This window comes from Leptinotarsa decemlineata, unplaced genomic scaffold (assembly GCF_025532065.1).
Source record: "Leptinotarsa decemlineata unplaced genomic scaffold, Ldec_3_MD MMD2_tig00000035_RagTag_RagTag, whole genome shotgun sequence".
In the NCBI taxonomy this organism is placed as follows: domain Eukaryota; kingdom Metazoa; phylum Arthropoda; class Insecta; order Coleoptera; family Chrysomelidae; genus Leptinotarsa; species Leptinotarsa decemlineata.
Window position 1 is genome coordinate 16,875,951 of NW_027412540.1, and position 26,202 is coordinate 16,902,152.

At 32.8% G+C, this 26,202-nt stretch overlaps 1 protein-coding gene across 1 annotated transcript in view; it reads left to right on the plus strand.

The window, feature by feature from the left end:
* Alk (Anaplastic lymphoma kinase) overlaps nucleotides 1–25,029 on the plus strand; it is a 74,249-nt gene extending 49,220 nt beyond the window's left edge. Inside the window, 11 exon segments of the mRNA XM_074171962.1 lie at nucleotides 1,375–1,658; nucleotides 1,717–1,827; nucleotides 1,964–2,159; nucleotides 3,703–3,988; nucleotides 5,071–5,261; nucleotides 10,168–10,397; nucleotides 10,489–10,694; nucleotides 17,660–17,714; nucleotides 17,717–17,859; nucleotides 22,588–22,890; nucleotides 23,408–25,029. Coding sequence (XP_074028063.1) covers nucleotides 1,375–1,658; nucleotides 1,717–1,827; nucleotides 1,964–2,159; nucleotides 3,703–3,988; nucleotides 5,071–5,261; nucleotides 10,168–10,397; nucleotides 10,489–10,694; nucleotides 17,660–17,714; nucleotides 17,717–17,859; nucleotides 22,588–22,887 — 2,002 coding nt within the window. The 3' untranslated portion in view covers nucleotides 22,888–22,890; nucleotides 23,408–25,029.
* The last annotated feature ends 1,173 nt before the right edge of the window (nucleotides 25,030–26,202 follow it).

Consider the following 26,202-nt stretch of genomic DNA (forward strand, 5'->3'; position numbering starts at 1 on the left):
AAATGGACTTCATATAGAATTGTACACATTGCCAATTGCACAAATCATTTTAATGCGGAGCGCAACAGACTATTGGTTGACACTGGAAGTTACAGCATTCTGGAAATGACCTCTGACTTTATTCCTCCAGCTGTGAACTTCAAATCGCCTTATAAAGTACTGTTCCCGAATAGAGAGGAATAGATCCTCCGGGAGACGGAAATATTAAGAGCAGATAGTTGTTGGTTCACAGAACCCATGCCTAGGAACCCATGCGACTATATTTCAAGCGGAAATTTACGCTATTTAATTGTGTGCGGAAAGATTGAAAGAATCCAACCTCATACACAAGTCAATAAAAATATTCTCGGACAGTCAAGCGGCGTTGAAAGCTCTTGGCTCCTACCAAGCAACTAAATTGGTAGAAAATTGCCAAAAACGACTCTCCTCGATAGGAAGACTCAACAGATTGTCTCTGGTCTGGATTCCTGGCCATACTGGCCTGGTAGGCAATGAGGCTGCTGACTTCCTTGCAAAGGAGGGTGCTGCAACCAGCTTCATCGGACCAGAACCTGCCATTGGCATCGCTTTAGGCTTTGTTGAACAAAGATTGAACACCTGAATGGCAAGAAGATTTATGGTCTTCTGTACGGCAGAGCCGTAATCTTACCATCTGACCTGAAAGTCCACCCACCATACAAATTAATCGGCTTCGTTAGGAAGCTGGGTTTATTTGGTAGAGTTTGAATGGGTGTGAGCCACAATAAACCCTTGCGGGTTGCTGTTGATGATCGAATAGACCCACTCACCTTGGACCTGATCTAACTTCATATCAAATTCCTCTTCAATCGCGACAGAGAATGGTTGTGCCGATAACGACCGCCCTCAAAGATGGCACGTGGATGTTGTGATGAGAATATTTCCAAACACAAGGTATAAACCCCAATAACTCCATAATTTATAAACAACTTTTTTCATGAAAAGCAATCAAGTCAAAATATATAGAGCGTTCTAAAAAAATACGATTTTGATAGGGCTTATTGATATTGTCTTGATATTTTTTATGACATAGCTTTCATTGCTATGTCATTGCTATGTCAACAATGCAATTCGCTTTATAAGCGAATTGCATTGTTCTTTGATAATTTCTTCTTCTTTATTAGAAATATCCATGAAGGTATGGTCTGCATATAGAGTAAATTATGCTCCACCATAACCGCCTGGTATATCGTTTATATAACATTAAAATGGTATTGACCCTATTATTGAACCCTGGGGAACACCTATGTTGATTTGTTTTTCATCAGAATTGAATTGTTCTATGAAAACCCAAGGCCTCTACCTCCACATCGATATCAGTAAAATACTCTAAAATTATGTCAACACATTTTGTAGTTATGGTGGAGGAGGGGGTGGTTATGCAGGGGGAAATGCTGCTTCAGTGAACTCCACTAACGGAGAAGGAGGTTATTCCTTTCTGAACTTCTCCAAAGTCGTCTCTCAGTTGTCTGAAGTCTATTCCGGATATAATTCAGGGCCAGGATATGTTATCATCATACCAGAGATCGATGGATGTGACTGCGATTACAAATGTGTTGCTTTGGATGCCCAACGATCTGAGGTTTCTTGCATTTGTCCTGCCAAGTGGATGTTGAAAGATGATAAAAAGACTTGCCAGCGTAAGTACACATGAAGTGTTACAAAAAAGTTTCAACTTTGAGTATTTTTCTTGAACAGCTATGGAAAAATCTGCGAGTGAAGGACCGTACCCAACATGGTTTGTGGTTGTGCTGATAGTTACAGTTTTCTGCTTAACAGCTGCATTTGGAGTCATATGTTTTGTTTTGTGTGAGTTGTTTTGCATATTTTCACAGTAAAATAATGAAAATTATCAACTTTTTTTATGAATGAAACTTTTGCCGGTTCAACTAAATTTGATACTCTGTTGATTATAGTAATATATGAAAATATGATGTTACTGTAGATAATAGATATCAACAGAGAGCATCGGGTATCATGAGACGGAAAATGCTATCCGGAGCAGATTTCCAGCTTGATAGGCTTCGTCTTGCCTCAGATAGTATGATGACAGAATACAACCCGAATTACGAGTTTGGAGGCGTGGTATATACTCTGAAAGATCTGAATGATATTCCGAGAGACCAACTTCGTCTGGTGAGGTAAGTATCAAACGATATTTCATTTTAAATTTGCATATGTGTAAAATGAATGCAATGAGAATTATAATCCTAATTTTTATATATTTATTTATGTTGACGAGTACATAAAATATTTTGAAAATGCCTTCAAACTTATGAAAATATTAATAATGATAATGTGCATTCATTTTCCCATAAACATAATTTTCCACAAATTAATGTTTTGTGATTGGCGCTATTGAGTAGAATTAGACAGATATACTGGGTGTTTACTAACTACGGTACGAAACTTCAGAGGGTGATTTGTAATATTGGAAAAAAAGGACGCCTTTGACTTGTTATAATTTTTCATTTTTTTTAGAATAGTCAACTTAAAATGCCACTTTTTCGTCGCTTGTCTCTTCTTCATATATTGTCATATCAGTGAAAGTCAGAGTTGTCAATAAGCAGTGATTCCATCATGAATAATTTTACTAACGTTGAAATGGCTGACATGCAATTTATTTATGGATTAGCAAATGGAAATGCGAAAGAAGCACGAAAAATTTACCACAACAGATATCGTAACAGAGTAATTCCATGTACTGAAACATTCAGAACGCTACTTGTAAGATTATGTGAAATTGGGAGTTTTAATAAAAATGCAGTTGGTAGAAGACCAGAAACAGTAACAACGCCTGGACTAGAACAAGCTATACTCGATGCGATAGAAGAAGATCCTTCAAATAGTACCAGAAAGATTGCACTGCAGCTGGAATTCAGCACAAAAACCATATGGACAGTTCTAATAAGAAAACTCTTATACCCATATCACTGTCTCGCAATTTTCACCCAAGGTTAATGTTTTGCATCGGAAGAAATACTTTTTTATTTGAGCATTGGAATGAAAATTTGTATTGAAAGCAGCTTTATTGCACAAACAGCATCGAATTGTGTGAAAAAGTGTTTTGGCAGTTTTTCAATACATTGGTGGTTTGAGATGAACTGTTTTTGATATTTCAAAATTATTTTATTGAAAATTGGTTCGAGGATTATGAATCTAATGTCAAAAAACTTTGGTTTTGTGATTCAAATAAAATAGAAGTGGATATAGGAATGACGAATAAATATTTTTGGATTTTGAATAAATATTTGGCTATAGGAATATACATGAACTCAAGATGGCTGAAGAATTCCTTGGTTTGTGGTCCGATTATATTCAAAATATCTACCTGAATCTACCATTTACAAGCTAAATTCATCAGTTCCTCAATATAACAGCATTCTTTTCAGATGGCGCCTCAGTCGAAGTCTTACCATCCTTTTATCTTTATACTATGCTTTGAAACAGTTATCCCCGGTCGTGAAAGTTCACATTCTTCGATGAATGTAATTGAAGTTTGAAGTTAGACTTATAAAAAATTAAAAAAGAAATTTTGTGAAAACGGTAAAACCAGTAATATTATAAGAATGTTATTTGTATTTTGTTCAAATGTAATTTCTTGAAAAATTTTAGTGAAGATATTTTTCAAAGTGATATAACATTATCATCGTTAGAATATTCAAAGTTTGGAAACATTTTTAGGGCTCTCGGTCAAGGTGCTTTTGGTGAAGTCTATCAGGGCTTCTATAGACAAAGACCATGCGACACTGTTGAGATGCCTGTGGCAGTGAAAACTCTTCCAGAAATGTCGACTTCCCAGGCTGAAATGGACTTCCTCATGGAAGCACTCATTATGTCCAAGTTCAATCACCCTAATATTGTTCATTTCATCGGAGTTTGTTTCAACAAGCATCCTCGATTCATAGTTTTGGAACTCTTATCAGGAGGAGACCTGAAGAATTTTTTACGGGAATCAAGGCCTAAACCAGTAAGATATAGATTTTTTATTCATAATTTTGATAACAGTTACTTACATTGCAAAATTTCAAATTTATATTTCAAGAGGTCTGAGTGATAGATTGGTTGATGTTGATTAGTCATTCCTTATTCGACTCATTTTTATAAAACCATTTCCTGTGACACTATGACTGATGCAAATCAATTCAACCTTTGCCACATGAACCATCATTGGAAGGCGCTAATAACGTTTGAGTTACTCTAAGGTAACTTTGTCATGTTATTCTGCTTATTGACGCAATTGATTCAGTTGATAAATCATTTTTTTCTTTTGTGGAAATGCCAAATTGAAAAATGCACTGCATTGACCTTGAAAACAAAAATATTACTGTTTTTGAAACTGTCACTTTACCTTACTAATTTCGAATTTGACTTTTGAATGATATAAGAACATTTGTACTCTTTAATTAAATCGAAGAAACTAATGTATTTAATACCAATGAAAGTAGTCATAACATTGCAACAAATCTATATGCAACTTGATCAGAGTATCAGAATACCTGAGTAAAACTAATATATAATATGCTTCAATATGAATCGAGTGATCGAATGATTGAAAGTGTTTTTTATGATTCGATATGCTCGCTACTTGATGTTCGAGAAAGAGAGAGAGAGAGTGATGTTTTATGTGTGTTTCATCAATTTTCATGTCCCCTGAAAACGATAGAATGCTTAGAAATACCATGGTGTAATCACTTGTACTCCTTCCTATGTAAAATTTTGACTAAAACACTCGATCTACGGCAAATAGAGAGATTTTTCGTATTCAGGCATATTTCATTCACATTTCGGAAATCGTGTGCAATGTTGGATCAATCTCAGTAAAACACCAGGGTTTTTATTCACGTTGTTTTCAATATATGTGTATCCACGAAACTTGGTAATTCATATCATCAAATTGGCAGCGAAAATTATTTATATTTCATATAGGGTGATAATATTAATTAAACAATGATGGTAGTTGCGGGAAAAATGTAAAATTTTCATAATAGAAGTATTCATGAAATGTTTACATCTACAATAAGTATTAATGAATATATATAATGCTTCTAGGAAAGACCGAGTCCTTTAACTAGGAAAGATTTGGTGATGATCGCCGTTGATGTTGCCAAAGGTTGCAAATATCTTGAAGACAATAGATTTATACACAGAGATATAGCTGCCAGGAACTGTTTACTCACGACTAAAGGACCAGGAAGGTGTATCAAAATAGCTGACTTCGGAATGTCTAGAGATGTTTATAGGTTTGTTTTAATTCCATGCATCTCTGTTCAATACAAAAATAATTAACATTCATAATTTTCAAAACAAAAAATCTTGAAAATGTCATTTTCTAGAGCTTATTCAACACGACATTAGTCGTTTGTTTGGAGGCTATTTACAATGTTTCATGATGAATTTCATTAGTGCAGACTTCCATTGTCTGATATTATATTATATAAAAGGATTTGAAATCCCTGAAAGAACTAAAAAAGAGAAATCAAAAAATGAATAGCTGAAAATAACAATTATATTAAGTAAAAAAACTTGAAATGTATTCTATTTCACTATTATTTCATTTCAAGTTTATTATATAATTATTTTCAGCTATTCATTTTTCAATTCTCCTTTTTTAGTTCTTTCAGGGATTTCAAATCATTTTATATAATATCAGACAATGTAAGTCCGAACTGATGAAATTCACGAAATTAGTCTTTGAGCAATACAACATAATGAACATATACGTTAGGTCAATAGTTCTAGAATAGTCAAAAATTACCATTGTCTTCAAATCGATGTTTTTTTCTCATTTATATATATATATATATATATATATATATATATATATATATACATAATGTAACGCTTTACTTCAATCCAGGAAAACAATAAATTCGTTTGTTTTGATACACTGATGTGAGAATTTTTTCGATGTTTGAGTAATGTTCGAAACGATGTCCATTATTTTCCAAACAGCGATAAACTCTGCTCTCAAAGTCCTCTCTAACATTATGTAGAACTTCTGCCTCAAGTTCTCTCTATGTGGCTGTTAATCTTCCCTCCAGAATTCCAGAACTTCCAAGGCTGTATTTTATAAAAAACTAATTTTAAATACCCCCATTGGAAGAAATCTAGAATTCTATTGCTCCTCTTCAACCAATCCATCTGCCAGGAATGGCGGAGCTCCATTTTGTGGAAAGTGAATAAGATCGTCTTGCAGTCGCATTTATTTGATTGAGGGATCTATTACGTCTACAAGCAGATTCAAGTAGAGCTCACCTGTATTCCTGAGAATACTAGCCCAAATGTTCACTTTCTTTGGATACTGTGTATGACCTTTCCTAAAAGTTGCGGATCTTCATCGCTCCAGCGACAGTTTTGTTTGTGAAAACACTCATCACTTCAGCAAATATTGTGCGTTTTCCCTTACGAAATCCGTCATTGTTTCGCAAAATTTTCATTTTGAACGGAAGAAATGTATTTAACTTTAGCGCAGTCCTTACTGTTTCGTTTCCTACTTGGCATACCACAATGCAAAGTGATTTGGAGGGTTTCGCAGTAAAGATGCCTGAAACTTCTATTTGCCCTGCTTCATTCAGAAGTAATTAGATATTCCTTTTTGGTCAGCAACGAAATCAGTTTCACCAATCTTAGCAACTGCCGTTCTTTTTGCGCATCTTTGAAATTTTCCATAGATAAGAATACTCTGAAGTTGCTGGATTCCATCCAGAAAGGAGCCATCACTTCCAACCTTAATAGTCTGGAACATTGAAGAAAGGTCGGAGATTTTTTTCTCTTCTATAGATACTTTCACGGAAAGTGTTCAAGTGACTTGGCACATTTGATTCCACCAAGAGCGGTAAATAAGAAATCCTCTGGAGCAGATGATATTCCCATGTACATTTGGAAAAGAATTCTTCCAACGATAATAAAACCATTAACATATCTGATTAATCTGTCATTTGTAAAAGGTGTCTTTCCGCAAGAAATGAAAATCGGAAAAGTAACTCCCATTTTCAAGAAAAACAACCCGAACTTAATGGAAAATTATCGTCCAGTAACAGTACCATATGGACTATCAAAGATATTCGAATATGCATTTTTGGATCGACTTACTTCATTTTTGAATCTTCACAAAATATTAACGAACACGCAGCACGGCTTTCGTGCAGAAAAATCAACTAATACTGCCATTTTTTCATTATATAATGAGGTAATTAGATATATTGAAGCAGGTGAATGCCCGGCAGCGATATTCTGTGATTTGAGTCGGGCATTCGACTGCGTCAATCATCAAAAACTTTTACTGAAATTGGAAAGATATGGACTAAGAGGTGCATCTCTCAACTGGATATCCTCATTCCTTGAAGGTAGAAGACAATATGTATCTCTCCAGTGTACGGTCAAAAATGAAATCCAGAGAATAAATTCTGAGCCTTTCAGTGTAGATATGGGAGTACCTCAAGGGTCCATTCTGGGCCCAATCCTTTTTATTCTATATGTAAACAATATAGACTCTGTTGTTTCTGAAGTTCATTATACAGCTTATGCCGACGACATTTCTATGATCATCTCGGCATCAGATGATGAAATATTGAAAGACAAATGTGCTTCTGCAGTTGAACATATATCAGAATTTTTCAATTATCATGATTTATTTTTTAATTCGGATAAAACAAATATTATTCGTTTTCATAATAGACAAAATAGGATGGAAGACTTCAGTTTCAGTGCTGATAATGTGACATACTCAAAATCGAATAAAAGTGTTAAATTCCTGGATATTCTTCTTGATGAAAACTTGAACTGGAATGCTCATTGCCAGCATCTAATTTCTAAGCTTAATTCAATGAAATTTTTATTTATGAATCTGCGGACAGTTTTAACTACCACTCAACTAATGAGCATTTATTATGCTCAAGTTGATTCAAGACTGAGGTATGGTGTCTGCTTCTGGGGTGGGTCATCCATGACTCATGACGTATTCATTGCTCAAAAACGCATTATACGGTGTATTGCGAATGTCTCAAGGAGAGAATCTTGCAGACAAATTTTCAAAAATTATCACATCATAACACTCACATCTGTTTATATATTTGAAATATGCAGCTACATATTCAAAAACAAAACACATTTCAAAATGAATAAAAATGTTCATCACCATGACACTAGAACAAAAAATAGATTTCATGTGCCATATGCAAGACTAAGAATAACTTCATTTGCACCAGAATACATTGGAATAAAAATATTCAACAAACTGCCCGATCATTTAAGGGAAGAACATAATTATGTGATGTTTAAGAGAAATTTAAAGAGTTTTCTAATTGAACAATGTTTTTATTCTTTGAATGAATTTTTTAGATTAGATAAGTAGGGTATTATTTTAGTTTTAAGGTGTTGTTTCAACTTGTATGTTTCTTATACTATGTTTTTTATCTTTATTTTTATTTCTTTTATTGACTATTCCTATACAATGTATATTGTCTACACGGAAATAAAGTATTATTATTATTATTATTATTATTATTATATCAGAAATACGCGACAGACTGTGGCTGCTCATCCTTTTGAAGTTCAACTCAGTCCACCTCGAATTCATTTTGAGAACTATTTCAGTTGAAAAACTGTGGTTATGTGAAATACACTTCCTGAAAAAGTTTTTCCAAATGGATTTAATGTCCAGCGATTCAAATCCAATGTGAATCGCTACTTTCGCATAGGCATCGCTCTTAGAGCACCTTAGACTATTTTTGACAAAAATTATAATTTATATTTGTATGTCATTCATTACAAGACACCATTTATATTGCACGTTTTATTTTATTTTATTTTCCATACAGACTTAACAGCCTAGTTACATGGAAATTCTTATTACAAATTTATTGTGTGAGCTTACTTCTATACATATACACTGAAAGATTTATTTTCAAACTTATCACAGTTATATTTCTAATAAACTTGAGAAGGAATTACTGAAATCTAAATTTTTTAAAACATTAATTTCATTTGCTTTACGAAGCATGGTTAAGAGAGCACTCACAGCAGTTATTTTTTACTTGCCTTTGGTAGTTTAAAAAAGATTAGACTTCTTGTAGGATACTGAGGAATATTAAAATCTATGAGTTCGAGTATGTTTATATCTGTAATATAGTTGTTTATCACCTTGTATAAAAACATTATTCGTGTTATATCCCGTCTAATATAAAGAGATGATATTTTGAAATTCTGCCTCAAATCCATTGATCTGACATTTGTGTAATCTGACCAAAAATGTTTTTCTTTATAATATAGTTATCTCAGTAACCTATTTTGTATTTCTTCTATTCTATTTAAATGCATCTGTCGTTGGGATTTCCAAATGAGCGAACTCAATTCTAATATTGGTCTTGCAAGTGTGATATAAACATATTTTATCGTGGCTACATTAACAAACGAATAGCTAGATCTTATAATAAATCCCAATATTTTGTTAGCCCTTTTACAAATTTCATCAAAATGTTTCGAGAATGACAAAGTGTGATCATAAATAATCCCAAGATCCTTCACTTCGTTTTTTCTGTCAAGGAAAGTATCTCCAATTTTGTAACTAAATTCAATGAGGTTTTTCGCAAAGAAAAGATAACGATATTACATTCATCAAAATTAAATTATAATTTATTTTCAATGGTCCAATTATATATTCTATCAGTGTCTTTTTGTAGTGCAACACAATCTCTAAAGGTTTGAATTTCTTCAAACCATTTGAAATCATCTTCAAAAAGGAGCCCTTCAGAAAAATGTAAACATGGTGTTAGGTCATTAATAAATAAACAAACAGCAAAGGCCCTAAGTTTAATCCCTGTGGAACACCCGAGGTGTCCCATAGGAATCAGAGTGAATACCATTATATCTCACTACAAAGTTACGATTCTGGAGATAATTATTGAATAAACCATGGTTGATACCAAATTTGCTGAGTTTTGAAAGCAATATGTCATGATTGTAAGGCTAAATGAAATGTACACGCTGAAAAAACATCTTGCATATTGTAACATATACTGAATGAATTCAGTTTTGTCCAAAATTTTGTATAAGTAATTGGATCAAAACATTTTTTTAATATTGACATTGTTGAGTATTGCTTCGTATTCGTATGTTATTTCATAACATTCATTGATTTTCGTTTAGGTCGGACTACTACAGAAAAGGTGGGAAAGCAATGCTCCCTATTAAATGGATGCCGCCAGAAGCTTTCCAAGATGGCATATTCACCAGCAAAACAGACGTCTGGTCATATGGAGTTTTGCTTTGGGAAATAATGTCTATGGGTTACATGCCCTACACTGGCTGTGCCAATAAAGATGTGATGGATCTTGTAACAACAGGAGGAAGACTGGATCCACCATCTAATTGTCCAGGTGAGAAGAATATATTCGTATTTTCGATAACTTTTTTCTTGACAAAAATAACCACCTGCGAAGATATATTTTTCAACATATTCTGTTCAAGGTCCTATTTATGGCATAATGACCCAGTGTTGGCATCCCACTCCAGAACTCAGGCCTTCATTCGGGACAATTCTAGAAAGATTGGGATATTGCATTCAAGATCCTGATGTGATGAATGCCCCATTGCCAGTGTTTCATCGCCCACCTTCGTATGAAAAAGATATGACGGTGATGAGACCTAAAAGTACAGAGGAAAATTGCCTACAGGTAAAAACCTGCTAATTTTTTAAATGTTTGTGATTTTGAATAACCTATTTGTCGGTTGGTTTGATTAAAATATATAAAAATCCTGGTATATCAACATCTTAACTTCAATCAGAATTTTAGATAAAATAATGACAACACTGCATTTTGTGACAAAAATATGAAATTTCAGTAATTCAGTTCCTTTTCTATTTTCAGTATATGGTATGTCAGTATTTGGCAGCAACTCAGTTTTGCCATACTGTCTGAGAAATAGCTTAATAAATCAAAATATATATATATAAGAAATATGTTGTTCAAACTATATACTGCTGGTTGCCTTTTGAGAACAATATTCATTCAATTCAAAGGTTAGAGCAGTGTTTCTCAAACTTTTCGAATTCACGGCTCCCTTATGTTTTTTGAAGGTTATCGCGGCGCCCCGAACGTAAAGACTATTTAATTAATGAAAGTAGGTAGGTGGCTGTCTGAACGGATTGCATTTTGCAATTAACGATATTATCAAATTATCAGAGGATTTTTATTAATAGGTACCGCCGTATTACCTTTACTCTCAGTTATTTGTTTTGTAAAACGTTGTACCTTTAGACTCACCCGTGGCCCACGACGCCCCAGTAAAGGGCGCCGCGGTGCTCACTTTGAGAAACACTGGGTTAGAGTATTATTCAGAATAAGAAGTATAAGTGGAATATAATAACATTACACATAACTTTCAAATACACATTTATCACTGCCTAATTAATTCAAATTTGCAATATATAGTAGCTAGTAGCTAAGAAAAACATTTGTTTTCACAGACAGGATCCGTGTGAACCTAAGTGACAATCTTTTTTTTGTTCACTATCTATAAATGTACTTAGGATACCTTTATGCTTTTCAATAATCAATGTAATAATTCTAAGATTTGACAAATAAATATTATTATTATTTGGGGCTCTGGTAATATAGGGTATTTCTTTAAGCGCTTCCTATTTTTAAATTTAAATCAAACAAAGTGTATGTGAGTGATCATCGAAATTTTTTATTCGTTTGAAAGACCTATTGATGCCATTAGCTGTAGAACATCGTTCAAATGTCCGCCAAGGCTTATCTTGGCGGAGCGCATCCAAAACGTTCAATTTTCTATGACTCTGGCGCATAAATCAGGCTGAATTTGACTGATGGCTTGGGTTATGTTGAATTTGGGGACCGCTGTGGTTTGTGGCTTATTCGCAAATACCTGCAACTCAGTGACGGCTCGTGCATTGGAGAACAGAGGAGGCTAAAGTCATGAAGACTATATACACACAGAAAAGCCCGCCTGAGGCGCGAAAATTTTTTGGGGTACCGCACCTATTTAAAGCAAAATACGTAATACTTGCATAAATGCAAACAAAAATTGTGTATTGCCGAAAATTATACGTATAAAACTGACCACTAAAAAACAAAAAAAATAAAAAAGTATTATCAATAGCAACACAATCAACGGATAAAGTGTTCGAAATGACCTTCATCTAGTTCCATACAATAATACAGTCTACTTCCGGAAGCGTTCCTTACATTATTGAAGATGTCCGGAGCCAGAAATCGGCATCCCCGTACAATTCTCTGTCGCAGGTCTTCTAGATTTATAGAATTTATTCAATAAGTAGTAAACGTTTGGAAATGGGCAACACTGTTTGTTTTTGTTGCACTGGTAGTTTTTGGTGAATCTAGTTGTCGCAGAACAAAAAGTAGATATATAGTTGGCCACTGTCACTTCTTCACGAATTATTATTCAGTCATCCTTGTTCACTGTGTTACAACATGGTTTATTCTACTGAAGAAAAAATAGAAATTGTTGCAACCCATTATCGAAATAATGAATGTGCTGAAGCTGCTGTAAGAATTTATAATAAGAATCATCCAGACCACAACGTGAGCCATCAATACGTTAAACAGTTGATGGATAAGTTTCGAACTTCACGTTCTGTTCACAACAGAAAACATGAAGTATCCTGTCCTGTCAGACAAATATCTAGAGTGTCTGGTGTATCACCCACTAGTGTTTTTCGGATTTTGAAAGCCTACAAAATACATCCTTTCAAAATAAGGCTAGTTCAGGAATTAAACGAAGATGATCCTGCTCGTCGACTTCAGTTTTATGAGGTGTTCAGCGCTAAGTTGACCAGTAACCAGTGACGGCTCGTGCATTGGAGAACAGGGGAGGCTAAAGTCATAAAGACTATATACATACAGAAAAGCTCGCCGGAGGCGCGAAAATTTTTATGTTGTTGCACACTTTGCTTAATACTAAAGTTACGGCATGGGCATGACAATGCGTTAAAAGTGCATGAGGAGCTATGGACTTTGGACTTTATTTTAGTTTGTAAACCATTTAAATGGCCGGCCATGACCGCAGCCCCATCATAGGTTTGCGCAATTAACTTTTGTCTAAAATTATAGGTGTCACACGTACGAATTAAAAAATTAAACAAATCGTCAGCTGTGCGCCCATATGAATCATCATGAAAACCCATAAAACGTTTTACCATATTACTATCTTTGACATATCTAAAAACGATTGAAAGTTGTGATGTACAGGTAATATCGGTAGTTTCATCAATTTCCCATGCAAACAAAGAAACACTTTCAATCTCCTTGCTTATATTTTCCTCAATAATATATGCCACACTGTCTATAAACTCATTTTGGATGGTTTTTGAGGTGCCCGAAAATACGCTACCGTTTAGAAAAGTGACAAATTGTGAATCATATTTGCCCAATAACATTAAAAGTTCCTTGTAATTGCCGCGATTAATCGAATTTTCGGATTCATCGTGTCCGCGAAAAGCTAATTCTTGGGAACCCGAATAAATCGTGATATCGATAAGTCTTTTTAAACTCGACCGATTTTTACTAACCTGATTATTAAAAGAAAGTATGGCTTCTTTTTGACCTGTATCTAAAGCTGTTGCTATATTTTGTTTGCTAAACAATTTTAATTTACAAGACGAAATAATATGCTCCTTAGATTTAAAATGTCTTTCAGTAGAACGAGGTGAATTTTTTAAATCGGAGTTTCCTATTTTAGACCACGTTTGGTATTCGGTTTGTGCGGAAAATAAAACACAAAGCCAACAAAAAAGTTTTTCTCGTTTAATGAAGCCGGTTAACCAATGGCATTTACCGTACCAACTAATATCAAATCCTCAATCAAATTTGATTGAGGCCTTTCCAGAGTTTTAATAATGTAAAATTTATTATTATAAGATAGGTAACGACTTGAAATTATTTGTCAGTAACCAATCGACTATATCGTCAGATTTCTTAATGTCGTCCAACTTATCCATAATAAATGGGAAAAAACTAACCGAAAAGTGAAAACCTGAAAACACTGGAAATTGAAAGAAAACACTTTAAAAACACATTAAAAATATTACCAAAAAGCACTGCTATAATACACTACTGCCTGTTTTATACACAAATAACAAATATCATCAAGAAACAAACACTTGTTGTAAAACAAACGATTTACCGAAATATTTTAAGTCCCGGTCCGTCACGGCATCCCGTCCGAATAATTAAATAAAAAACAAACGCAGTCATACACTAACGGAGACCAACTGGAGGATAGCCTCCTCTAACGCTATAATTTCTGCAACTGAAATTACAAATCGGGACGTATGTCGCTGGTTGGATCGGTCTCCTGAAGCCTGTGTTTTTTAAAGAGGTCGGAGGCTTGGCTCCTTTGCAACGTATGTCATTTATTATTTCGGGTTGATGGTTTATTCGTTATTCGTTCATGGGCAGGATACAGTGTGGTACGTACTACGTAGTGAGTGATAGTGTTTTTTCGGGCATATTATGTATTTATATTAAAAATGAATGGAAAAGTAATGATAAATGATACCCAAGCATTTTTAGAAAAAAATAATCGTAATTATTTGTCAATATCTTTCAATCAATTGCGATGAATAGCCTCAAATTTTATGGGGTGGTTAAGCCACCCATGCCTCCTGTGACGAGCCGCCGCTGCTGCAACTTGGGAAAACCTCACAAGAAAAAGTCTTACGTGATCAAATGACACGATCTCGGTGGCCAGTTCACACCACTTCCACGTGAGATGACCATGCCATCAAACTCTCAAATAGCTTGTGCAGAATCTCCAATGTGGCATGAGCTGTGTGGAACGTAGTGCTATTCTGTTAAAACCACGTGTCGGTGGTGTCTAGATCATCCAATTCAGGCCAACTGAAGCTGGTAATCATCGACCTCGCCATGACAGTGATAGTCTGGCCAACGTCGTTCTCAAAGAACGACGCCGCCAGATGACGCCGCCAGCTCAAAATCCACACCAAATACTGACTTTTTCAGGATGCAATGGACGCTTTTGGATCTCATGTGGATTGGTATCCAAAATTTGACAATTTTGTTTGTCCACGTACACATTCATCCAGGAATAGTCCTCATCGCTGATGATGATTTTTCAATGAAAATTAGGCTCAGTTTACAACTGCTCCAGAGCCCATTATTATTTTACCGGTTATTTATTGATTTTTTTTCTGTAAAGCAATCAGTCAGAATCCGTTAATTAAGTATCAAATATAGCTAAAACAAAAAATCGTTATGCTTTTCAGTAATTACCTCATTAAACATTAATAATATTTACTGTAATTAATAAAATTCAATCCAACATTGTCAATATAAGTCCATTTCCTTAAATTATTTTTTGAACTTAATTCAATTTATTACGTGAGTAATAAAAAATAATGTAGAATGATTGTTCAATGATTGAAATGAGCTCCGGCCGGATATTAAAGTCGAAAATGAAATCAAGAACATTTTTCGTGAAAATTTAGATTGTTTTTGGAAAATTTCAAATATCTCGAAAACTGCTTACTTTCAAAAATTTGTTAATTCGTTAAAAAATTACTTTTTTCCGATTTTCGATAAAAAAATTTGTGAAAAAATGTTTTTAATTTTTTTAATCTCTACAACTTTTCTACAGAATAATGTCTAAAGTAGTCGCAGACGAAACTTCACATGTCAAACCTGCAGACACTATCCAACGGAACCGGAAAATGTGTTTTACACAGTTCCAGATTTGTTTTTATTTTCATATCAGATGAATTGAAATGTCTTGGTGAGTGGCTATATTGGTCACCATATTTTCAACTTACTAGTCGAAAAAAGTCAAATTGACTCTTAAAAAATGGTTTCATAGTTAGCTTTGAATACTAGGATTTTTATGTTCCCTAAGTTTGGTTTTCGAGTTGAAGAAACAGTGTTGACTGATTTTCACGTGGAATACATATAATGAGAAACTTCAATGTGACAATTATAAACATTGAAAAAAACAGTTTTTAATGTTTTGAATAATGTGAAAAGTGCAAAATGTTCGTTGATTGGGTTGAAAAAACAATCGTTTTTTGCCAACGTCTCAAACCTAATTGAATTCTTCTTCAGGGATCTGTGACAATGAATTTTCATAAACATACTTCCTACAAAACCTATAACTGTTATACTTTCAATTTTAGGAGGAATCATTATTTCTCAATTAAATCACTCACCAAAAGGAAGTTTTTTCGTGTTGAAAATATAACTATTTAAAAAACGTCAGACCTATTATATATATATATATATATATATATATATATATATATATATATATATATATATATATATATATATATATATATGAAATCTGAAGTTTTCACGGATAGGAATATGCTGAACTGGTTTTCCGGGTATTTGATCCGTGTATGTGATATTATCTCTGATTTGGAAATGAAAGTGAAATTAGAGATAATATCACATACACGGATCAAATACCCGGAAAACCAGTTCAGTATATATACATATATATATATATATATATATATATATATATATATATATATATATATATATATATATATATTATATAAATATATCATCATATATAAATATATATAATAAAAATAAAAAAAATTAAAAATCTAAAATTATAACATTTTCGAGACAACGCTACACAACACACAAAGACATGAAACAAACGAATGTCTTGATCTATGATACTGATAAGGTGGTGTCTGTCTTTTTTAATGATAGAAAAAATAAGAATGAAAAAAAGGGGAACCAATTAGGTATTTTACTGATTGAATTGAAATATGCCGTACCTACTAGGGCCATCAGCATTCATTCTATTGTTAACAATATCGTTTTTGAGGATATGTATCATTTCGCTCAAAAGTGTTTCGGATAAATATGGTTGAACATCTACAGTGGCATCCCCAAAGTATGCACCATATGGGGAATTTATTTATTAAGAGTTTTTCGACAAAAAGTTATTCTTGATGAAAATTTGTGCATCTTCTAAAACTAAACGTGCACCAACAAAATATAGTATAACACACGTAGTATAAGGAGCCTTCAAATATTTGATTTTGAGACAGGAGTAAAGTACTCTTATTTTGAGAAATCTCGGTTTATTTCAAAAGCCAATTTTTTTGAAGAGTAAAATAAGTTTTTGGTGCAAAGTTATTTTTATTTTTTGTTACTCAAAATTATACACTATTGTAACAAGAACTCAATAATTAATAATATCAAATCACAAAACCTCAAAATAAAATAGGTATTTTGGAACAAACTCATTGACTTTCTGGAGACTATTTTGGAAAATTATTTTGGACAAGAAAACAGTTATACGTTTTGTGGGAGGTATGTTTATGAAAATTCATTGAAGCAGAATTTAATTAAATTAAAGTAAAATTGATCCCGTTACCCAATTAACTTTTATTAAAATAAATTATTAGATCACTAACCAGTTAACTGATCAATATTTTTTCTTATTGCATGAATTACTGAAGATGGAATTAAACAGAGATGAATGCAGCAATTATGACGCCAAAATACTTCGATCTTCAGAATATTTCAAATGTGCATGCTTCTCTCAAATTTGTATTTTACAGCATATTACAGTCAACACTAAACAACATATGTGTTACCAGTGTGTGTTTGTTTTTAAGGTACTACCAACATCCTCAGACTATCTAATTCCAAACCATACTCATCCTACCACCCCGATCAAATTGAATCGACTTCCTCCATAGAAAAATTACTACCAGACAATTCGGACAATTGGGAAACTTCTTTCATTATGCCCCATTCAAGATCAACACAACCCTTACTAATGGAAAACAATAAAGAAGATGAGGGTGCCGTTTCTGTAAGTTTATTTATATGAAATAAATTTACATTTTCTTCAAAAATTTTTTTTATAATAGGGGACAAACATTTCCAGAGATAATCCAGAAAGTCATTGAAATTTTGAAATATGTGTCTCTACGGGTAATTCAAATTCGTTCCCCACCATTGAGATCTCCTGAACTACAGGAGATACGTTGAAGCTTAATTTGGAGCAAATTTGCGCTTAACAAATACTGTTTTGAAATTTGGAAAATAATAATAATAATCTTTATTAATCCCAAGAAACAAGAATGTTTATAACAGGGATAAAATTTAAAATAATGATTAAATAAATTATTTCAATATTAAATATCAGTTGAATATACCGCACATAAATACATAAATACAAACACATATATACATACATATTCACATATATTACATACATTCTGAGTATTTGCGGAAATATCCGTTTCGTTTTTATTTTTTTCCGGCGTCATTTGACAACATAGCTCAAAACCAAAAACACATTCTCATTGATACTTTTTTCAGCTACACGTTTTCATATTCCAATTTTATATCCGACGTTTCGTCTTCTGGCAATCATCATCAACTTTTTTTTCTATAACAACGCAAAGTAGCAGCTTATAATAGCTAGATTCACAGATGAGCCAATGTTCCTCTTTCAATAGATACTTTCAATAAATAACTTAATATCATCAAACAAATTGCGGTCAACAGTGGGTTTGAAGCCGAAGTAATAAACAAAATACTAGCCAAGAAAGCCTACGCAAAATCGATTCGAGACGTTTTTCCTATTGATAAGGTAGATAATCGAAATTATAGAGCTTTACCGTATTATGGACAACCAACGGAAAAAGTGACTTTATTTTTGAGGAAACGAAATATTAAAATTGCATATAGAACAAGTGATACGTTGGAAAAGTTAGTTGAAAATGATAAAGACAAGACATCCAAATTCGAGAAATCAGGAGTATATAAATTAAAGTGTGGAACGTGCCCTAAGGTATTATTGGGCAAACAGGCAGAATATTTAGGAATCGAATTCAGGAACATCATACGAGCTATGTAAATAAGAAAATTAATTCAACATATTCTAATCATCTTCTAGAAGAAAATCATATCTTTAACGGAGAGTTCAAAATTTTGCACATAGAAAATAAAGGTTTGAAACTGAATCATTTAGAAGCAATGGAAATTAATAAACCTAAAAATTCAAACATTCTAATGAATGACCAACTAGATTTGAAAAGATGTCCATAATTGAAAACCGAGAAAGAATTATTATTGATGTAGATGTGAGGTAATATTCTTCAGGTGAGGTTTAGGTAATTTTTTTGGGGTAGCCTCAATTATGGTTACCTGTAGTATATAAATATTAATGTAAGAAACAACTTGAAGTATTCAAATCACTTGGCAAAGCTACTGTGCTAGCGAAACATGTTGTGATATATTTTTCAAATTAAGTTTGTGGAGATCAATTCGTGAGGTGTAGTTTTTGAAATTACTATAAATCTTCATCAAGTAACGGTCGAATCAATCAGAAAGTACTCTTTCAAAATGTAGTGTTTTTAATAGAAATAATGAGCACATTTGGAGTGAAAATAATCCACGACACTTCAGAGAAGTCAGATCACAAGTTCCTGGAGAGCAAAAATATGACAAGGTGGATGAACTCAGGTCTATCAGATGAAGGTATATTGTAAGGGCTGATCTTAATTTGAGACGACGAGCTTGCTTATGTAATCAAGAGGGAGGCCATCATTTTGAACACTTGTTGTAATACGTTTTGTACAGTTTTCAGCAGCTCGTTATTTCATTCTTGGTTTTTGAAACGCACCGTGCTCAACCAAGTGTTTGTCCAAAATACCGAATAATGTTCTATCCGTCTGTTGTTTTTCCGAAAATTATTCAAAAGAAATTTGAGCTGATCTCATACTATTTATTCCTATCAAATTTATAATAAAGTTTCATTTCCGACTAAAGTATTTGTGCAAACTTATGATGTTCGATGAGTACTGACAACTAATGTTCATGACCATCTCAAATGAAGTTTTTTTTAATATATGTGGTTTTGGAAGAGCAAATTATACATCAATGAAATCAGAATGAGAAGCACTATTTTTCTGTGTAATAAAACAACATGGCACCCATAATAGAAAAAAAAGTTGATGATGATTGCCAAAAGACGAAACATCGGATAGTAAATCTGAACATGAAAACGTGTAGCTGAAAAATAGTATGCCGATATTCAGCTTTTTCCGGATATTTTCCGAAATACTCGGAATTTTCCAAGTTTGAAAATAGTACTTTGTTACACAACAAAAATTCAATTTGCCCCATTTCAAACTTCGACGTATCTCCTGTAGTTTAGGAGATCCCAATGGTGGTGGTCGAATTTGAATTACTCTGTATATCAACCCACTTGGTATATGGGATCCGAAAATAATTTATGAGATTGTGCCAAACAAGGTTATTCAATACAGCTTCACCTCTCTAACACGTAAACTTGTGATAATAATTTGATTTCTAACAAGAGTTGCAGTGTTTTGGCCTAGCATGCACCTTCTTGGGCTTCAAGAACCTATTGCAATTTTCACAATAAATATATTCGTTTATTAATAACATATTGAAAAATACTTTTGTGAGATATTTTCATGCAATTAAAAGTTTACAAAACAGGTTTGCGCACAATAAAGCCTTTTTCAATACCTCCAATGACAGACAATTGTCAGAGAGCTCAATTATTTTCTTCAGAAAAATATGAGTGTCCATTCAAATTTAACCGATAACCATCAAGCAGGAAGTGAACCATCATACATAGTACTCATAATAGCATAATGATAAATTGTGTACTGTTTGAAAAGTAACAAAGGAATCACTCTTGATCTCAGTACTGATAAGCAGCAAAACCTTTTGATATTTCAACAAATGTTTTCAAAAATGTTCTCTCCAGAACTGACACTGGTTTTCTGCGACCTTTTATCTACTGGCTAAGGTGCTTATTTATTATGGAGCCCATTTTTTATGTTAAAAAATATGAGGTAGCCTTCTTACTTTTGATACTTTTATTCTATGTTTAATGAAGACGGTGTTACCAGTCCAACTGAGAAAACTATTGTTGTAGTGAAACGTGTAGGTCTATGTTAGAGTATTCATAATGAATACTCTACACGATGTATTCACTTTTCAGTGTATGTGAATTATTCCATAAATAACAAATTCCATTTCGTTTCATTATAGACAATTACAGGATGTGAACTATCGGTCTTTTTTTCATCTCTCTCTATGTGCTAGAGCTTGTTCTTTAGGGTATTTTTTTTCAAATTTAGAGCTGTAAATAGATTTCGACAAATGAAACAACATTTACAAATTCCTTAAAATAGTAGTAAATTAATATTGTTTTCCCAAGAAACGCTAAACAAATACCAAGAAATGTTATAGTTATCTTCAAAATACAAATTGTTATCCATTAAAAATCTTTGTATTTCATCTTTCCTCGAATTTTTATTCGGTACTTTGATGAGCTGTCGCGAATGATAGGAAGCGTTGTCAAGAACTATTACACCATTTGCATCCAAATTTGGAATAAATGTGTTTTCTATCCATTCATCATACATATTAGCTTCCATAATCTTATGTTAGTCAACATTGCAGTCCTCAAGTTTTTTCCCAAGTTTTCAATTTCTTCCTTATGATTTCAATTGTAGGAATCTCATTGCTTCTGTAACAGTCTATATTGTTTATTTCAATGATTTTATTAGATGAGCATCTAAAGGTTTTGGTAATCCCGTATTACATCGCGTCTTGCGTTCATAAGGTTTGTTTTTGACTATTTTACGTACAGTTGAGAAAGGAATTTCGGTCAAATCTGATGTTGCTTGTAATAGTTTGTTTTCCTCGAATCAAACTTGAGATGTAGATTCTTATATACCTACATTGAAAAATACTCTATGTGTTTCAATATTCAGGTGCATCTGAATCTTATTCACTGGTATCTCTTTTTCGCATTGTTCACTATCGCTATTAGAATCACTACACAGGAAAAAGTCTGCGTTGTTATCACACTCGTTATTACTATTAGTACTTGTCCAAGTACGCCACATTTTAAACAGATAATAAAAATTTTAAGTAGTTATAACTGCACCAATATCGAATTTCAACACTCAAACCGCGATCACTTCCTGAACTGAACATTGACAACACGACGGGTATAACCATCCTCGCATTCTATTCGTCACCGTAACATGACTTCAAATTTATTTTTATGACTCTTCAGCCAATCATAAAACTCGGTTATTAAAAATTATCCAATACGAACCGCCAATTCTTCAGTCCACGTGGACTAGTTGGCAGCGGCTTTATTTCTCTGTATTGGTTTTTTGGCCTTTGAGATCGCCGACAGCTTCAACTATTCACAATACCGGTTACTTCGACTATACCAATATTTCTTCATATTCAAACATTCATTTACCCTCTGAGGTTCTTTTGAGTTGAGACGAAACTCTAGTTAACAGTTGCTATAAGAGTCAGTTCAAAATTCAACAAAACTAATTCACTTTTCAAATTGAGCCAAATTATTTTTCACTACCTATACATCACAACTGCAGCAGAATTTTTATATCTATCGTACATTTTTCAGTCAAAATATAATATGTTCGTGGAGACTCGTGAAATGAGACCGCTGAAAACACAAATAATTGCACCGCCAGGCCAACGTGTTGACATTTTTAATTTTTTTCTCTAGGTCGTTAACAAACTTCTCTTGCCGGTGGACAACACAACTCCAAACCCCAAAGTATCACCGGTTTCCCTGCCGAACAGTACCGTCACCAACCATAATAACAATTTGAGAAATGAATGCACACTGAAATCTGGGGTATCGTTAGATGCTGGAGCCCTTGCCAAACAGGCGATGGCACCTCCACAGAACAAGAAATACGCCAACATCAACACTGGAGATGAGGTGACTAGTAATGGAATATTGCAAAATGATCCTTTCTCGAATCATATTGGAGGCAGTCAAAAGTCAGAAATCAACTGTTAAACTGTGAGTTATAAACTGATGAAATTAATGTGTTAGTGAGATGTTTGAACCGTCTCGAAAATGATATGCGATCATTCAGGTTGATAGTTTCATTTGAAGTGAATCAAACAAAAAAGGAATTCAATGTGACTCATTTTAGTGTTTCGTAGTAGGTGTAATTCGTGTGGCATCTTCAAAACCACGCTTTCCACTAAAGTATATGAGGTAATATTTCAAATGTTTTTTTGAGGCTGCTCATCCTGAAGCCATCTTGTATTATAAAATTGAAAAGTTTGCAACTTGATGGAAATCAGTTCTGAAAATACTCAGTAATGAATTTTTCAGAGACCCATTAGTTCAAAACGTTAATAATAATATTTTTTTAGAGCCAAATTAGCATTTCGCAGAATCAGATGAAATTCAAAACTGTTTTACTTAACGTTCACCTGTCTTTGTTCTGAATAGATTTAAATACATATTTGCCAACTTGACTTTTTGTGTATTAGTTCTATATTAGTGATATATTTTCAATTATTTCCAGGTTGTTTTTGACGCAGTTACAATAATGATCTAGAAAAAGTTAAACTTCCTTCGAAAGGAAGACATTTATGATGAAGCTCCCAAACACCTTCCATAGGTGATCCTACTGGTTAAAATGAATTCCTAAAAAATATTCACTACATTGATTCTTCAATTATGAAATTCTGAAAGTAATTTTTTTTCCATTTTATGGGACTGATTTGAATCATAACGTTAATGTCAAAAGGGTCATCAAAAATAACGTCTGTCGTAAGGGCTGGATTTATCTTTCACCACATTAGATTTTATTTCCATCCAGTTTTGTTTACCATAGGCACATACTAAAACTGAATATGATCCGTTTATAAATATAAAAGTTTTGGGACTTATTTATCTCTCCAACACTGTTTTTCACACTTCTTGGTTATTCAAATAGATTTTCGTTTTGTGCTTGCCACAATATCAAAATTGTATACTTGTCCGTCTCTCCGGAAATAGTTTCTTGGGATTGGGCGTATTCCATAGGGTGTTCTATAAATTGGAAGGTAGTGGAGGTATTGATTGTCAATATGGTTTTTGTATTCTGTTTAATTATAGCATTATAATTTTTCCTTTGAATCCAGAGATCTGTACATTGTTCATCAAGGAGAGTTGCCTCCTTCAGAACACCTTCAGTTGTAAAAAATCAGCTAGGTATATTTCTCTTCCATTTTTGTGAACTTTAGATAGGCTCACACTTACAATTTTCGATAATTATTCCCTCTAATAACATTCAATGTAGTTTTTGTGCTATGGAATTTAGAGCAACTAGATTTTGACAAACTCTTGAAGTTTGATAAAGTGGTGAAGATACATGTTTCATTTCAGTTCAGTTTTGCTTGAGAATATTGCATTACAGAAATTGAAGATGAAATCTAAAATAGATATCGCTATGAAGATTTCATTTTATAATAAAATCAAGTTGCATTCAAAAGTAAAGTATTTTATAAACTTCTCTCTCTTTAGTTGCTTAGATTGAAAGAAGTTCTGTAAAATAAAGTTTAACAGGGTCAAAATTGTAAAACTGTCACTACTCCCACTATACTTTTTGAAGTGAAACTATTCATCTATCTAAATTTTCTGTTTCAAATTATAATTGAGAAAAGCACAATTGAGAAATATAGTCCATAAGCTATCTATCTTATATTGAAATAATCCTTTTCCACAAGTAAATGTGCGCTTCATTCATTCTTGAGACGAGTTCATCTATATTGATTATGGCATATCGATTTGTGTACTGGCTAGATTTTCTAACTAAATTGAAAAATATTCGGAATAATTCCCACAATCAACATGTGAAGTAGATAATGAAATACTTATAGTGAGAATTTATTTTATTGTGAACCTTATTTGTATGGATACAATGAGATTATGCAGAAAAAACTACTGTAACTTTATATTATTTGCTACTCAGCTTGTTACCTATATTCCTGAAAAAAAACTTTTACATAGAATTACAACATATGGACAGGATATTTATTTTCCACAAAAAATTCAATTCAGGTTTTGTACTATACTTTGTTAAAGAATCAAAAGAGTAGTATTTCTTTCACTGATGTTATGTTGTATAACTGGGCAATACATTTTTAAATAGATTTCCTGAAACGTAATTTTTTATTTCAAAATTATTTCTAAAACATTTTTAATCAGGTATCATACATTTACTAAATTGGACTCGACTCTTTTCATTATCTAGTTACTAATTTGCATAAGGTATCATAACAGTAGTTCTCCTATTTTATGTTTGAATTGATATTGGTGGGGTTCTAAAGCGATCTGTAAGTTGAATCAAATTACTTACTACAAATCAAAAATTGATTTCATTTGGAGTATGTAAAAAACCACGAAGCCGTCGAATGGTCACAATCTATTTTTGAATTGAATTCTACTTACGTTTAGAGATGGCGAGTTTTTTCTCAAAATTTTAGCCATGAATGAAAAAGTTGAGATTAAAATAAAAAAATGGGCTTCGTAGAAAACATGTTTTATATATAATATATACAAAGAGGGTTTATATAAATGATTTATATTTTCTGTAAAATTGGAAAACATGTTTAGTTTATCTTGTTACTGAAATTCTTCAGCTTTTTATTGATATTTCAAAGACTTTTACACGAGTTAAGTTATTACTATAAGAATCATAAAGGTACTGTATATGTATACAGGGTAATTTATAAATGTGTGTTATTTTTTCGAATCGGTATGTAGAACGCCCTGTATTTTAATGTTATATTAGGAGTAAGTGTAAAAATATATTTATGACTGAAAAAAGTGTGACTGGAAGTTTGGCAGAAATCATACGAGTGTGAGTTGTCTTAATGGTTATTTTTGTTTTATCAGAATTGTGGAATGATTGTAATGGCTACTCAAAACTGGAAAAGTGAAATATTTGTGATTATTTACAGAATATATTGAAACATACAAAGTGTTCAGAAACTGTATTTGGGAAGTAATATGAAAAATGAAACTTCCGGTAGTCTAAATACTTTGTATGAAATATTTGTTGACAAAGTGTATGTTGATCTATATAAATTTTCTTTATTGTACATTTATTTATGGCTATTGATGAATATATAAGAATTATGGTTGTGTATAGTGCACTTTTTTATTGAAAAAAAATTTGTTGAAATCAGCTCAACGAAAAAAATTTCAGAATTTTCACTTAGTACAATAAATTCATAGGTTGTGGTAATATTATTTGGTTCAAGTTTTATTTGGTTTATACGAGTATCCTAGTCATAGCATAGATGTTTTAGTATGTTTTTAAGAACTAAATTA